Consider the following 13,928-nt stretch of genomic DNA (forward strand, 5'->3'; position numbering starts at 1 on the left):
GGCGAGCAGCGATTCGTGTCGGGGGGCGGCCGGAGTTGGGGGAGAATAGCGGGAGGCCGTGAAAATTGTCGGGAAGGCCCTCCCGCTATTCTCAGACCCGTCGTAGGCAGCAGAGAATCGCGCCCGTGGAGTCTCCGGATGATAGGCTTTTGAAGGAATGTCAGAGACTGCAGCTGGAATTTGGGCTCCTGTCTACAAGTAAGGTGGAGGGACAGTTAAGGAGGGTAAAGGGGGTGGTGTATGAATATGGGGAAAAAGACAGCAGGATGTTGGCTCACTAGCTGAGGAAATAGGAGGCAGCGAGAGAGATGGGGAAAGTGAGAGTTACAGAAGGGAAGGTGGGTTTTGGATCCGGTGGGGGTAAATGATGTGTTTCGGGAGTTTTATAATAAATTGGAACCCCCAACCGGGGAGGAGGGTATGATGCGATTTCTGGGAGGGCTGGAGTTGCTGAGGATAGATGAGGAGTTGGTGGAGGGTTTGGGAGTCCCAATTGGGCTTGGGAGAGGTTATAGATGGATTGGGGGCAATGCAATCGGGTAAAGCACCGGGACCAGACGGATACCTGGTGAAGTTTTATAAAAGGTTTTCTGAACTGTTGGGGCCGCTCTTGGTAAATGCTTTTAACAAGTCAAAGGAGCTGGAAGTGCTCACCCCAACATTATCACAGGCATCAATTTTCCTTATTTTGAAGCGGAATAAGGATCTGGAGAGCTGTGGCTCGTATGGGCTAATCGCCCTGTTAAATGTAGATACGAAATTGCTGGCAAAGATCTTAGCCACATGCATAGAGGATTATGTCCCAGGGGTAATAGTGGAGGACCAGACGGGATTTGTTAAGGGACGACACCTGACGTCCAACATTAGGCGGCTCCTAAATGTGATAATGATGCCTGCGGAGGGGCGCAAGGTCGAGATGGTGGTGGCCATGGATGCAGGAAAGGCCTTTGACTGGGTGGGGTGGAGGTACTTGTGGGATGTTCTGAGAAGGTTTGGGTTTAGACAGGGATTTGTGGAGCGGGTCCAGTTGCTATATCAGGCACCAGTTGTAAGGACAATCCGGGTTTGATCAGAGTATTTTAGTCTGTGTCGGGGGGCGAGACAGGGGTGTCCACTCTCCCCACTACTATTTGCCCTGGCCATAGAGCCTTTGGCAATGACGCTGAGAGCATCGAACATTTGGCGTGGGATAATGAGAGAGGGGGTAGAACTTAGGGTTCGCTCTATATGGATGATTTGCTCTTTGTATAACAAACCCGTGGGGGGAAATTGCAGGAATTATGGTGATACTGGAAGAATTTGGTCGGTTCTCAGGTTACAAACGGAATATATCGATGGTTAGGAAATGAGTAGTGGGGAGGGGTCAGTGTGGGAGCGAGTAGCGGTGGCATCTTGCAAGGGCATGAGTCTGAAGGCTTTGTTAATAGCAGGGGGGAGGTTGGGAGGGGAGGTTGGGGGGAGAGCCCATCGCTGGACCTGACTATAGAGCCACCCGCTCAAGAAAGTGGCCCAAAAGTGAGACTCCTTGGGACTCCTTTGTATTCCAGGCCATGCATATATTTACATGGCAAGGAATATGAAATCTCATCCTGCTTTACCACCCCAATGGCATTGTGAAACTGGTGCAATTCAGCTCCAGCATGAGAACAATGAGCGGGATTCTCCATTCCCCAATGCCAATTTCTTAATTGGTGATCGGGCGGAGAATTCCTTTTTACGATGGAATTGGTGATGTGCCTGTTTTCGCATGCTCTGCCTTCTCCAAAATGGCATAATCGAGGCACCATTGGGATGGCCTCAGGATGTCACCTGAAGGCCCTCCCCCGATGCTCCGCCCCCAATGGACCGGGTTCACGACGGCGTGGGGGCGTGTGGTCCCAGCTGTGTGGGAACCCAGTGTGGTGGCTGCGGACTGTGTCCAGCACCTCCATAGTTGGGCGGGAGCCATGTTGCTGGCTGGGATGGACTTTGGCGAGGGCTGGGGGGACTAGTGGGGGGTGGTGAGGGGCATTTCCAGGTGGGCACTATCTGGCAGGTCGGGTCCGTGCACGGCTGACGCCATGTTGTACGGCGCGACCGCTGCAGGTCGCGGCCATGCGCATGCGTGGCCACAACCCGGAGATTCTCCGGCCCTTTTTGTTGTGGAGGCCGGGAGGTTTACATGGCACAGCTGCTCACCCCTCATCAGTCGGAGAATCAGTGCTGGGGCGCCGCCGATTCTTTTGACGTAAAATGCCCGGACCCTCCAGACATAGCCTGAAAATCGGAGAATCCAAACCATAGTCTCCCAAATGGAGAATCCAGCTTCTCCTATCTTGCCTCACCCAGCAGCCTAGGATACATCTTGGACCTGGGGATTTATCCACTTTTAAGCCTGATAGAACCCCCAACACCTCCTCCCTCAGAATGCTAATCAGTTCAATTATAGTACAGTCTTCCTCCGTCCATTCTATACCTACATTGTCCTTCTTCATAGTGAACACAGATGCAAAATATTTAATTAATCACCTACATCTTTCGGTTCCACACACAGGTTGCCACTTCGATCCCTAATGGGACCCACTCTTTCCCTGGTTATCCTCTTGCCCTTAATATACTTGTAAAACACCATGGGATTTTCCTTTATTTTGCCCCAGTGTTTTTTCATGCTCTGCTTCGCTCCCCTAATTTATTTTTTGAGTACCCCCTGCACTTTCTGTACTTCACTAGGGCATCCACTGTTTTCAGGGCCATGTATCTGCAAAAGGCCTCCCTTTTGTGCCTTATCCATTCCTGTATTTCCCTTGACATCCAGGGTTCTTCGGACTTTTTGGTTCCACCCATTACCTCCATGGGAACATGTTGGCTTTGGATTCTCTGTATTTTCTTTTTGAATGACTCAAACTGCTCTGATGTGCACTTTCCTACAAGTTCTCTTACTTCCCCTTTTCTCTAAAGAAAACATTTAACTGCCTTTGATGTGGTCCAAGTGCTGTCATTCATAGCTAGATGTTTATAAATATTGCAGTTAATATCACAGCAGGCTACTTGAAATCCACTCACGCATGAAGGGAAATGAGATTAAACAATCCAGACAGCTGGGTGTCTGCAAGCTGTCAATCACAGCCGAGTAAAATTAATTTCACATTTATGCGAATAAAAGTCTTGCAAATCAAAAATCTGAGGGGGTTTGAACTCAGCTAATGTGATTTTTCCTTTCTAGGGGTTTACAGATGCTGTTTTCTCTGTGTGAGGTAACAGGTGTATTGCACAGGCGATTTTTAAAGCAGTGATCTTTTTTCACTGTCTCTGTCTAGGCTGCTGTCTAACTTCCACACAGAGGTCTCAATAATGGGGGGATTCCAGGTGGGGTCTCTCTTACGGGGGACTTCCAGGCGGGGTCTCTGTAATTTGGGAGTTTCTGTTGGGGGGTTTCTGTAATGGGCGGTCCCTGTGCGGGTCTTTGTAATGGGGGGGTTTCAGGTGGGGGATCCCTGTAATAGGGGGAGGTCTATGTGGGGTCTCTGGTGGGTGGGTGCCGATAGGGCGGTCTGGTGGGAGTGGGATGGCAGGATTTGCATTGTAAGAAGGGGGGAGGGGAAGGGGGCCCTCCAATAGGTTTTGGGTGCTCCTTCATGAAAATGTTACCCCCTTGGCCCACTGCGAGGTCCACTGTGCCAGGGCCATATTTGGAAATACCTGCACCAATTCTAGCCCATATAAATCCAGGCCTAGAGGACGTGAAATTCACGCAGGCTTGGAGAATTCAGTGCCCAGCCCGTTAATAGGATACAACTGGGTCAATTTGACCGATTTGCATCCTCGCACTGGCCCGACGAGCAAACCTCGATGCCGCCACCAGCGGTGGACCGGAGCATCGGAAACGGATCTTTCCTGTTTTTTGGCAGACACTGGATTCTCCACCACATCGGGAACTCCGCGAGAGGCGGCAGAGAATTCAGCCCCTTATTATTTACTGAAATGACATTCCCAACCTTCCTGGCTGGGAACCTCGTTACATCACCGACGGGGGTGGGGAGAATGGAAAATGATCTCACCGGCGAGACTGTTCTTTTCCAAGTTTTGCGAGATTTTGCGGCCATGACGCCTTTTGAATTCACAGATGCAAAATCGCAGCAAATGTTTTTGTTTGCAGGGGTTAGTTTGTTTTCCTTACTGTCGATTATGTACCTATTAAACAATACCACAGCAAAGACAGCAGAGGGCAGAATTGCTCTTCACAAGAAAATAGTTTACAAACTTTTAGACTTAATCATAAATTCTGCAAAATTAGATCTAGTTTGAGGGCTATGGTGACGGCAATGTTGCCAATGGCTATTCAGAGAGCCCGGTGGTGCAGTCCACGGTGAAGATTTGGAATCAGTTGAGGAGGCATTTTAGGGTGGAAGGGATGTCAGTGTTAACGCCGCTGTGCGAGAATCATGGGTTTGAACCAGGGCGGATGGATAGTGTACACAGGAGGTGGAGAGAAGTGGGGCTGGTTAAGGTAAGGTGTCTGTATTTGGAGGAAGGGTTTGCCAGTCTGTAGGAGCTAAGGGAGAGGGTAGAGCTGCCGAGCAAGAGTGAGCTCAGGTATCTGTAGGTTAGGGACTTTGCGCAAAAGGTCTGGAAGGGGTTCCCTAGGTTTCCGGGATACACCCTGCTGGAGCGACTCCTGTTTCCGTGGAAGAGGAGGAAGAATTGGGGATATACACAAGTGGCTGGGGGAAGGATGGGGGTAGGGAGGTGAGCGGCTGGTGAAGATCAAGGAGAAATGGGAAGCAGAGTTGGGAGGGGAGATCAATTGGAGAGTATGGAGTGAGGCACTGCGAAGGGTAAACGGGACCTTCTCTTGTGCAAGGATGAGCCTGATATAGTTTATGTCACATACCCAAGCCTCTGGCCTTTTGGACAGTTTAATATTACATTTCTGATCTGCCAAGTGGCCTAAAGGCAGAAAGGCTGATCGTGCAGCAGCAGCAGCATTCATTTCAAGGATTTCCAAGCCAGAAATGGAACCCACCACAAAGGAAACACCCTCTGGATCCTGACTTTGGACTCTGGAACTCACGTAAATTAATATTAATTTTCTGTGATCTTTGTGCTACAAAACTCCTTTCCTCTATCCATCCCCTTTTTAGCGTGTGAATGTGTGGAGCAGAAAGTGGGAAACACTTTTCTCTTTTAGGCGAGGCTGGTAGATGTCGGGGGAGGTTTCCCGCAGGCCTCTCGACAGCCAGTGCACCTCACGAGATCGAACCAGATCTCGATAGGCGTTGCGAACAGGAACCCGCCCACAATGGGCGTGACAAAGTCACACGCGCTTAAGTTGGTTTCAAACCCACTTTAGGCATATTCACCCAGATCTAGCAGGCTCCTGGCTTCCAATGGCTTCCCCAAGGAGTTCTCAGCTGGGTGCCGTTTAGTACTGGTCCACACAAATGTGGAATGGCACACAGGGAGTCTTCTGGACCAACAGAGGACGCTGGGTGGTCAGTGACAGGCAGAGTGGCCCTTGGTCTCCCCATGAACACAGGTACCTTATATTGCCAGGTTGGAAGATTGGCACTGCCAGCCTGACACTGTCAAGGTGCTCAGATGGCACTGCAAAGCTGGCAGGAGCACTGCCATTGTGCCAGGGTGGCACTGCCAAGGGTTAGGGCCTGGGGAGCCATGCCCATGAAGGAGGGTGGTGGGGGTGGTATGAAGGGTGGGGGGGGGGGTGCAGGGCGGGTATGAACGGTCTCTGGAAGGTTGAGGGGGTGAAGGGTGTGGCTCCTGGAAGGGGAGAGGGTGAAAAGGGACATGGGAAGGCCTGAAAAGCAAGTCCCTCAGCTACCCCACAGCGGGGTGTTATCACTTGAGGGGGTGTGGGTAATGCCCATGTGTGTGGAGGATGGCATTACCCATGGGTGGGGGAGTGTGAGGGACCCACGAGCCCACTTAGAAATTGGGGCACCCTTTCAAAATGGTGGCTTGATCGCGGAGAAGCCGACCTGGCCAGTGAGTCCAGCTCCCCAGTGATGACAATAATTGTGAGTGTGCGCTTGAAAGGGGAGAAGCTCCCCAGGGCTCAAATATGTTACTAAGTGAGGTTAGATAGCGGTGGGGAACTCGCCGACGGAGCCGGTGGGAGACTCCCAGCAAAACCGGCACAAATGACACTTGCCCAATGTGTAAAATAAATTAAACTTCTGAGTTAATCCTAACACAAAACTTGCTGTGGATTATTTGTGATATTGGATCACAAAAACCGAGGGTTTTGGAAAGCATTGTCTACGCTTTTCAAAACAAGTTCAAAATACCTTCTGCTTATGGACAGGCGATAAGAGGAAATCAATGCAATTCAATCCTGTCTGTTACACCTCACATTTCTACATTGAAATTCATCTGTCAATCAGTGTGCCTATGACCTTCTGCAACCTCCTGCTCCTGTAAATGCAATGTATTGTTCCTCTTAACTTTGCATCTGCTAAACTTGTCATCTGCAAAAGTAGATATACTGTACACTGTTCTATTCTTGCATCCAAGTTATCAGCATATATAATATAAAGTTAAGGCCTCAGTATAGGTCCCTTGGAACACTGGCATTGTTTTCTGATTTGCAATTCCTTCAAGCCTCACTCGTAGCAAGGGCTTGGTGATTTTACCCGAATGCACAAATTCTCTTATACATTTAATATTCCGATTAATTTTACTGGACCGGCATAAATGTAGCAATCCAGGTAGAACAGTGTATATTAGTAATATTAGTGATATTAGTAATATTAAGTACCAGACAGGTGTTTTAAAATCCATGATGTGATTTCTGTTTCCTAAACTGTAAACTACTGAACTGGCTTGTTACTTCTGCACATTTCACTTGGACTTACCCATGGCTATACGAGGGCGGCATTGGCCTCTTGCTGGATCAAAGTCTTCATTTTCATCCATACACTCACAGAAGAAGGAACCTTCAAAGTTTTCGCAGAGTGCTGTTCCACAAACTCCATTCATCATCGCACATTCATCAATATCTAAAAATGAAGACAGAATGAATTTTTAATGATGTTATTTATTTAGTCAGACAGCCTAATGCCAGTGATAGATACATGTCAGGCCAATGGCACCTTTCGCAAAGGAAATCTATCATCCCTACCCAGGCTGGCCTACATGTGACTTCAGACCCAGCAAAACACCCAGTTCTATCAAACCGTAACAAAGAGGTTGCCTACAGGATGCCAGTGGTTCAAGAAGGTATCCTATTTTCAACTTTTCAATGACAAGTAAAGATAGGCAACAAAAGCTGGCCTTGCCAGTGATGAATGAATAAAAAAGGTTACACCATTTCAAATTCACCTGTTCTGAAAATACCTTTTGAGTACAACATTTCTTGACTCTATGGGCTAAAGATTCATCTGCAACAATTTTCCGCTGCAGCGATTGTGATTCATTAGTTATCCGTTGCTCACTTGCGTTGAGATAAACAACAAACAAACTTTGTGCTGCTTCCTCATTTATGTAATTATAGTGCACAGCTGAGCACAACTAGCGCTATTGGCTGGTTATGTGCGCGGCAGGAAGCCTAACTGCGTGCGAGGCTAGTATATGTTCTCGCCAGCTTTCAGCTCTTTAACTAGGGCAGCACGGTGGCCTAGTGGTTAGCACTGCTGCCTCATGGCGCTGAGGTCCCAGGTTCGATCCCAGCTCGGGTCACTGTCCGTGTGGAGTTTGCACATTCTCCCCATGTCTGCAAGGGTTTCACCCCCACAACCCAAAAATGTGGATTTGCCATACTAAATTGCCCCTTAATTGGAAAAATTGGGTAATCTAAATTTTAAAAAAAAGCTTTTAGCTCTTCAATAAAATTTGTCCTTCTTAAGGTGAAGATACAATGAATTAAAGGGAGTTTCTGCTGGTTGCCCATACTGCAATTGTTTGAAGTTGCAAACAACGCAGAGAGAGGACTTCTAAGTTCTCTGATGCAATGCTGGAGTCCTAAGTTGTGGAGTTCAACTGGGGGTGAGAGGGGCCATGTTTTCACAGGTGGGGGGCGGGGAGCGTGGAGGAGGGGCAAGCCAACTAGATATCCCCTTCCCTTCATATGTGGTGTGTAAAACAGAGAGCAGAATCTTCTGTTCTTGCTGGTTGTGAGCTCGGAAGCATGTGTGTGCCAAAACCCCGCCGTCTTCCTGCACCCCCCCCCCCCCCCCCCCCCCACTACCAGATTTTTCTGGGCAGGAAGCCCATGGTCAACCCTCCTGCACTGCCACCTATTGAAGTCCTTAACATGGGTGATTTTAATATGTACACAGGCTGGATTAATCAAATTGGCAAGGGTAGCTTCGAGGGAGAGTTCATTGAATTTATTAGAGATTGTTTCTTGGAATAATATATTGTGGAACCAACCAAGGAGCAGGCTACTCTGGATTTGGTATTGTATAATGATGAGGGATTAATTGATGACCTCAGAGTTAAGGAACCGCTAGGGAATAATGACCATAGTATGCTTAATTCAGTTTGGGGACGAGAAAGTGGAGTCCCACACTAGCCTTCTAGAATTAAACAAAGGTTAAATACGCATGGTGACAGATTTGGCTCAAGTAGAGTGGGCAGGATGGCTAAAAGGTAGGACAGTTGATGAATAGTGGTAGTTGTTTAAGGAGATACTCAATTCCTCACAAATAAAATATATTACAGAGAGGAAGAAAGATGTTAAGAGGAGTAAAAAAACATCCGTAGCTAAGAAAGGAGGTTAAAGACAATATAAAGACAGAAACTATGGTATATCATGTTGCAAAAGCCAGTGGCAGGCTAGAAAATTGAGAAACTTTCAAACATAAACAAAGGGTTAATAAAAAAGTAATAAAAAGAGCTAAGGTGAATTACAAAAGAAAGCTAGTGCAAAATATCAAGAAGGATAGCAAAAGATTCTATAAGTACATAAAAAAGAAGAGAATCGCGAAAGTGAATGTTGGTCCCTTGGAAAATGAAACCGGAGAGTTAATACAGAAACACAGAAACGGCAGAGATGGTAAATCAATATTTTGCCTCAATTTTCACAGTGGAGGATACTGGTTCCATCCCGATAGGAACAGGTCATTCAGAGATAATAGAAAGGGTAGAACTTAGAAAAAGCAGCATCAATAGGGAAACAATACTCAACAAACTATTGGGATTGGAGGCAGACAAGTCCCCAGGGCCTGATGGCCTATATCGTAGGATATTAACAGAAGTGGCTGAGATCTTTTAACTTATCTATTTTTTTAAGTTTAAGAAACTTGGTCGAAGTAGAAAATTTGTCCATAATTGTACGGATTGACAGGAATTAAAATTTTCCTGTAGCTTCAACAGTAATAATGGTAGAACTGAATAGGTTTATGAATTTCAGTCAGCATTGACGAACATGCAAAGGTATCTATGCTTACAGAATAATGTTCTCAAGTTCTCAGCTGACAGGTTATACAGTATTTTCAAAGAGGAAACAAAATTGGTATGAATAATTAAGCCTCACAGAAGTGAATTAACTATTGAATCACAGATTTGTAGGATATTACCATTCAAACTATCCTTATTTCTTGCTCTTGAAAGCAGCGACAGTAAGCAAGTTCGAAACAGGAACATACTACAACATGGGCTAGGTTTTCATGGAGTTGGGGAGATTCTGGAGAGGGGTGAAAATGGCAGCTGGGACCTGATTCAGGGATTCCTCACCTATTTCCAGGGTTTGTGATATTTCCAAGGTTTACGGCATGGTAGCACAGTGAACATGGAACATAGAACAGTTCAACACAGTACAGGCCCTTCCGCCCACAATGTTGTGCTGAACATTTATCCTAATATAAGATCAACCTAACCTACATCCCTTCAATTTACTGCTGTCCATGTGCCTGTCTAAGAATCGCTTAAATGTCCCTAATGACTCTGACTCCACCACCTCTGCTGGCAGTGCATTCGACACACCCCACCACTCTCTGTGTAAAGAACCTACCACTGACACCTCCCTATACCTTCCTCCAATCACATTAAAATTATGTCCCCTGGGGAAAAGCTCTGGCTACCACTCCATCCATGCCTTTCATCACCTTGTACACCTCTATCAAGTCACCTCTCTGCCTTCTTCACTCCAGTGAGAAAAGCCCTAGCTCCCTCAACCTTTCTTCAGAAGACCCATGCCCTCCAGTCCAGGCAGCATCCTGGTAAATCTCCTCTGTACACTCTCCAAAGCATCCACATCTTTTCAATAATGAGGCGACCAGAACTGGACACAATAATCCACATGTGGTCTAAATACAGTTTTATAAAGCTGCAGCAAAACCTCGCGGCTCTTAAACTCAATCCCCCTGTAAATGAAAGCCAACACACCATACGCCTTCTTAACAACCCTATCAACCTGGGTGGCAACTTTGAGAGATCTATGTACGTGGACCCCAAGATCCCTCTGTTCCTCCAAACTTCCAAGAATTCTGCCTTTAACCCTGTATTCAGTATTCAAATTTGACCTTCCAAAATGAATCTCTTCACATTTATCAAGGTTGAACTCCATCTGCCACTTCTCAGCCCAGCTCTGCATCCTGTCAATGTCCTGCTGTAACCTGCAACAACCTTCAACACTATCTACAACTTCCCCAACCTTTGTGTAATCGGCAAACTTACTAACCCACTCTTCCACTTCCTCATCCAAGTCATTTATAAAAACCACAAAGAGCAAAGGTTCCAGAATAGAACTTTGCGGGCCACCACTGGTCACTGACCTCTAGGCAGAATATTTGCCATCCACTACCACTCGCTGTCTTCTTTTGGCCAGCCAATTCTGTATCCAGACAGCCAAATTTCCCTGTATCCCCTGCCCCCTAACTTTCTGAATGAACCTACCATGGGGAACCTTATCAAATGCGTAACTGAAATCCATATACACCACATCCACTACCCGACCTTCATCAATGTGTCTCGTCACATTCTCAAAGAATTCAATGAGGCTTGTGAGGCATGCGCTGCCTCTCACAAAGCCATGCTGACTATCTTTAATCAAACTATGTTTTTCTAAATAATCATGAATCCTATCTCTCAGAATCCTTTCCAATATTTTGCTCACCAGACGTAAGACTGATGGGTCTGTAATTCCCAGGGATTTCCCTATTCCCTTTCTTGAACAGGGGAACATTTGCCTCCCTCCAATCATCTGTTACTACTATAGTGGAGAGTGAGGATGCAAAGATCATAGCCAACAGCGCAGCAATTTCCTCCCTCGCTTCCCGTCGTAACCTTGGATATATCCCGTCAGGCCCAGGGGACTTATCTATCCCGATGCTTTTCAAAATTTCCAGCACATCCTCCTTCTTAATATCAACCTGTTTGAGTCTATTAACCTGGTTCACACTGTTCTCATGAGCACCAAGGTCCCTCTCTCTTGTGAATACTGAAGCAAAGTATTCATTTAGGGCCCCCCATCTCCTCAGACTCTGGGCACAAGTTCCCTCCACTATCCCTGATCGGCCCTACTCTCACTCTGATCATCCTCTTATTTCTCACATAAGTGTAGAACACCTTGGGGTTTTCCCTAATCCTTCTCGCCAGGGCTTTTTCATGCCCACTTCTAACTCTCCTCAGTCCATTTTTGAGTTCTTTCCTGGGTACCTTGTAACCCTCTAGAGTCGAGTCAGATCCTTGCTTCCTCAACCTTACATAAGCTTCCTTCTTCCTCTTGACTAGAAGTTCCACTTCTCTTGTCATCCAAGGCTCCTTCACCTTACCATTCCTTCCTCGTCTCAGTGGGACAAAACTATTCAGCACTCACAGCAAGTGCTCCTTAAACAATCCCCACATTACTGTTGTGCATTTCCCCAAGAACAATTGTTCCAACTTTATGCTCCTCAGCTCCTGTCTAATAGCAGTATAATTTCCCCTCCCCCAATTAAATACCTTCCCATACTGTGTGTTCCTATCCCTCTCCACGACTATGGTAAAGGTCAAGGAGTTGTGGTCACTGTCACCGAAATGCTCTCCCACCGAGACATCTCACACCTGGCCTGGTTCGTTGCCGAGCACCAAGTTCAATATAGCCTCCTCCCTAGTCGGCATATCTACATATTGAGTCAGGAATCCTTCCTGTATACACCTGACAAAATCTGCTCCATCCAAACCATTTGCACTAAGGAGGTTCCAGTCAATATTAGGGAAGTTGAAGTCACCCATGACAACAATTCTGTTACTTCTGCACTTTTCCAAGATCTGCTGCCCAATCTGTTCCTCTATGTCTCTGCTGCTACTGGGGGGGGGGGGGGGGGGGGGGGGTCTATAGAAAACTCCCAATACAGTGACTGCTCCTTTCTTGTTTCTGACTTCCACCCATACTGACTCAGTAGACAAACCCCCCTCAACTACCTCCTTTTCTGCAGCTGTGGTGCACTCCGTAATTAACAGTGCCACTCCCCCTTCTCTTTTACCTCCCTCCCTATTCTTCTGAAAACATCTAAACCCCGGAACATCTAACACATTCCTGCCCCTGTGAAATCCATGTCTCTGTAATGGCCACTACATCGAAGTTCCAAGGAGTGATTCATGCTCTAAGTTTATCTCCCTTATTCCTGACACTCCTTGCATTGAAACAGACACACTTTAACCCATTCTACTGAATGCAACTCTATCAACTGTCTATCCTTCCTCACAGACTTGCTGCATACTATTTCTGCCTGTTCAACAGCTACCCTATCCTCTGATCCATAGCTCTGGTTCCTATCCCCCTGCCAAACTAGTTTAAACCCTCCCGAAGAGCACTAGTAAACCTCCCACCCAGGATATTGGTACCCTTCCAGTTTAGGTGCAATCCGTCCTTCGTGTACAGGTCCCACCTTCCCCAGAAGATATCCCAATGATCCACATATCTGAAGCCTTCCCTCCTGCACCAGTCCTGTAGCCACGTGTTCAGCTGCACTCGCTCTCTGTTCCTTGCCTCACTTGCACATGGCTCCGGTAGCAATCGTGAGATCATCACTCTGCTTGTCCTGTTCTTTAGCTTCCAACCTAACTCCCTAGAATCACTTTTTAGATCCTCATCCCTTTTCTTAGCTATGTCGTGGTGCCTATGTGCACCTCAACTTCTGGTTGCTCCCCCTCCCCCTTAAGAATCCTGTCGACTCAATCACTGGCCCTGGCACCCGAGAGGCAACATACCTTCTGGGAGTCTCGCTCCCAGAATCTCCTATCCATTCCCCTAACCATTGAATCTTTTTTCACTTTTGCTTTTCTATTCTCCCCCCTTCCCTTCTGAGCCACAGAGCCAGACTCAGTGCCAGAGACCTGGCCACTAGGGCCTTCCCCCGGTACGTAATCCCCCCAACAGCATCCAAAACGTTATACTTGTTTAGAAGTGGTTAGCACTATTGCTTCACAGCGCCAGGGACCCGGGTTCGGTTCCTGCTTGGGTCACTGTCTATGCGGGAGTCTGCACGTTCTCCCCGTGTCTGCGTGAGTTTCCTCCGAGTGTTCCGGTTTCTTCCCACAAGTCCAGAAAGACGTGCTTGTTAGGTGAATTGGACATTCTGAATTCTCCCTCAGTGTACCCGAACGGGCGCCCGAGTGTGACGACTTGGGGATTTTCACTAATAAAGATTATTATTAAAAGTGTTTTTTAAGGGCGTGGGCTGTTGTTGTGAGCCTGCACCTCTGACCTAGTCAACTCCATTGCAGGGATAGGCAGACAATTCTCATAGCACAGAATTGTCCATTCGGCCAATTGAGTCTGCAACGACCCACTGAAAGAGCACCATCATGAGGCCCACTCCCCACCCTATCCCCATAACCCCATCTAACCTGCACATTCACACACTAAGAGGCAATTTAGCATGGCCAATCCACCTAACCGGCACATCTTTGGACTGTGGGAGGAAACTGGAGCACCCTTAGGAAACCCAAGCAGGCACAAGGAGAATGTGCAAACCCAAACAAACAGTCACCCAAGGATGGAATTG

At 47.2% G+C, this 13,928-nt stretch overlaps 1 protein-coding gene across 1 annotated transcript in view; it reads right to left on the reverse strand.

Moving 5' to 3' along the window:
- LOC119951242 (latent-transforming growth factor beta-binding protein 2-like) overlaps positions 1–13,928 on the reverse strand; it is a 677,784-nt gene that overhangs the window by 52,622 nt on the left and 611,234 nt on the right. The window contains exon 28 of the mRNA XM_038774298.1: positions 6,852–6,995. Within this exon, the coding sequence (XP_038630226.1) occupies positions 6,852–6,995 (144 nt within the window). The remainder of the gene's footprint in view (positions 1–6,851; positions 6,996–13,928) is intronic.

Source organism: Scyliorhinus canicula, chromosome 2 (genome assembly GCF_902713615.1).
Source record: "Scyliorhinus canicula chromosome 2, sScyCan1.1, whole genome shotgun sequence".
NCBI classification, from domain to species: Eukaryota; Metazoa; Chordata; class Chondrichthyes; order Carcharhiniformes; family Scyliorhinidae; genus Scyliorhinus; species Scyliorhinus canicula.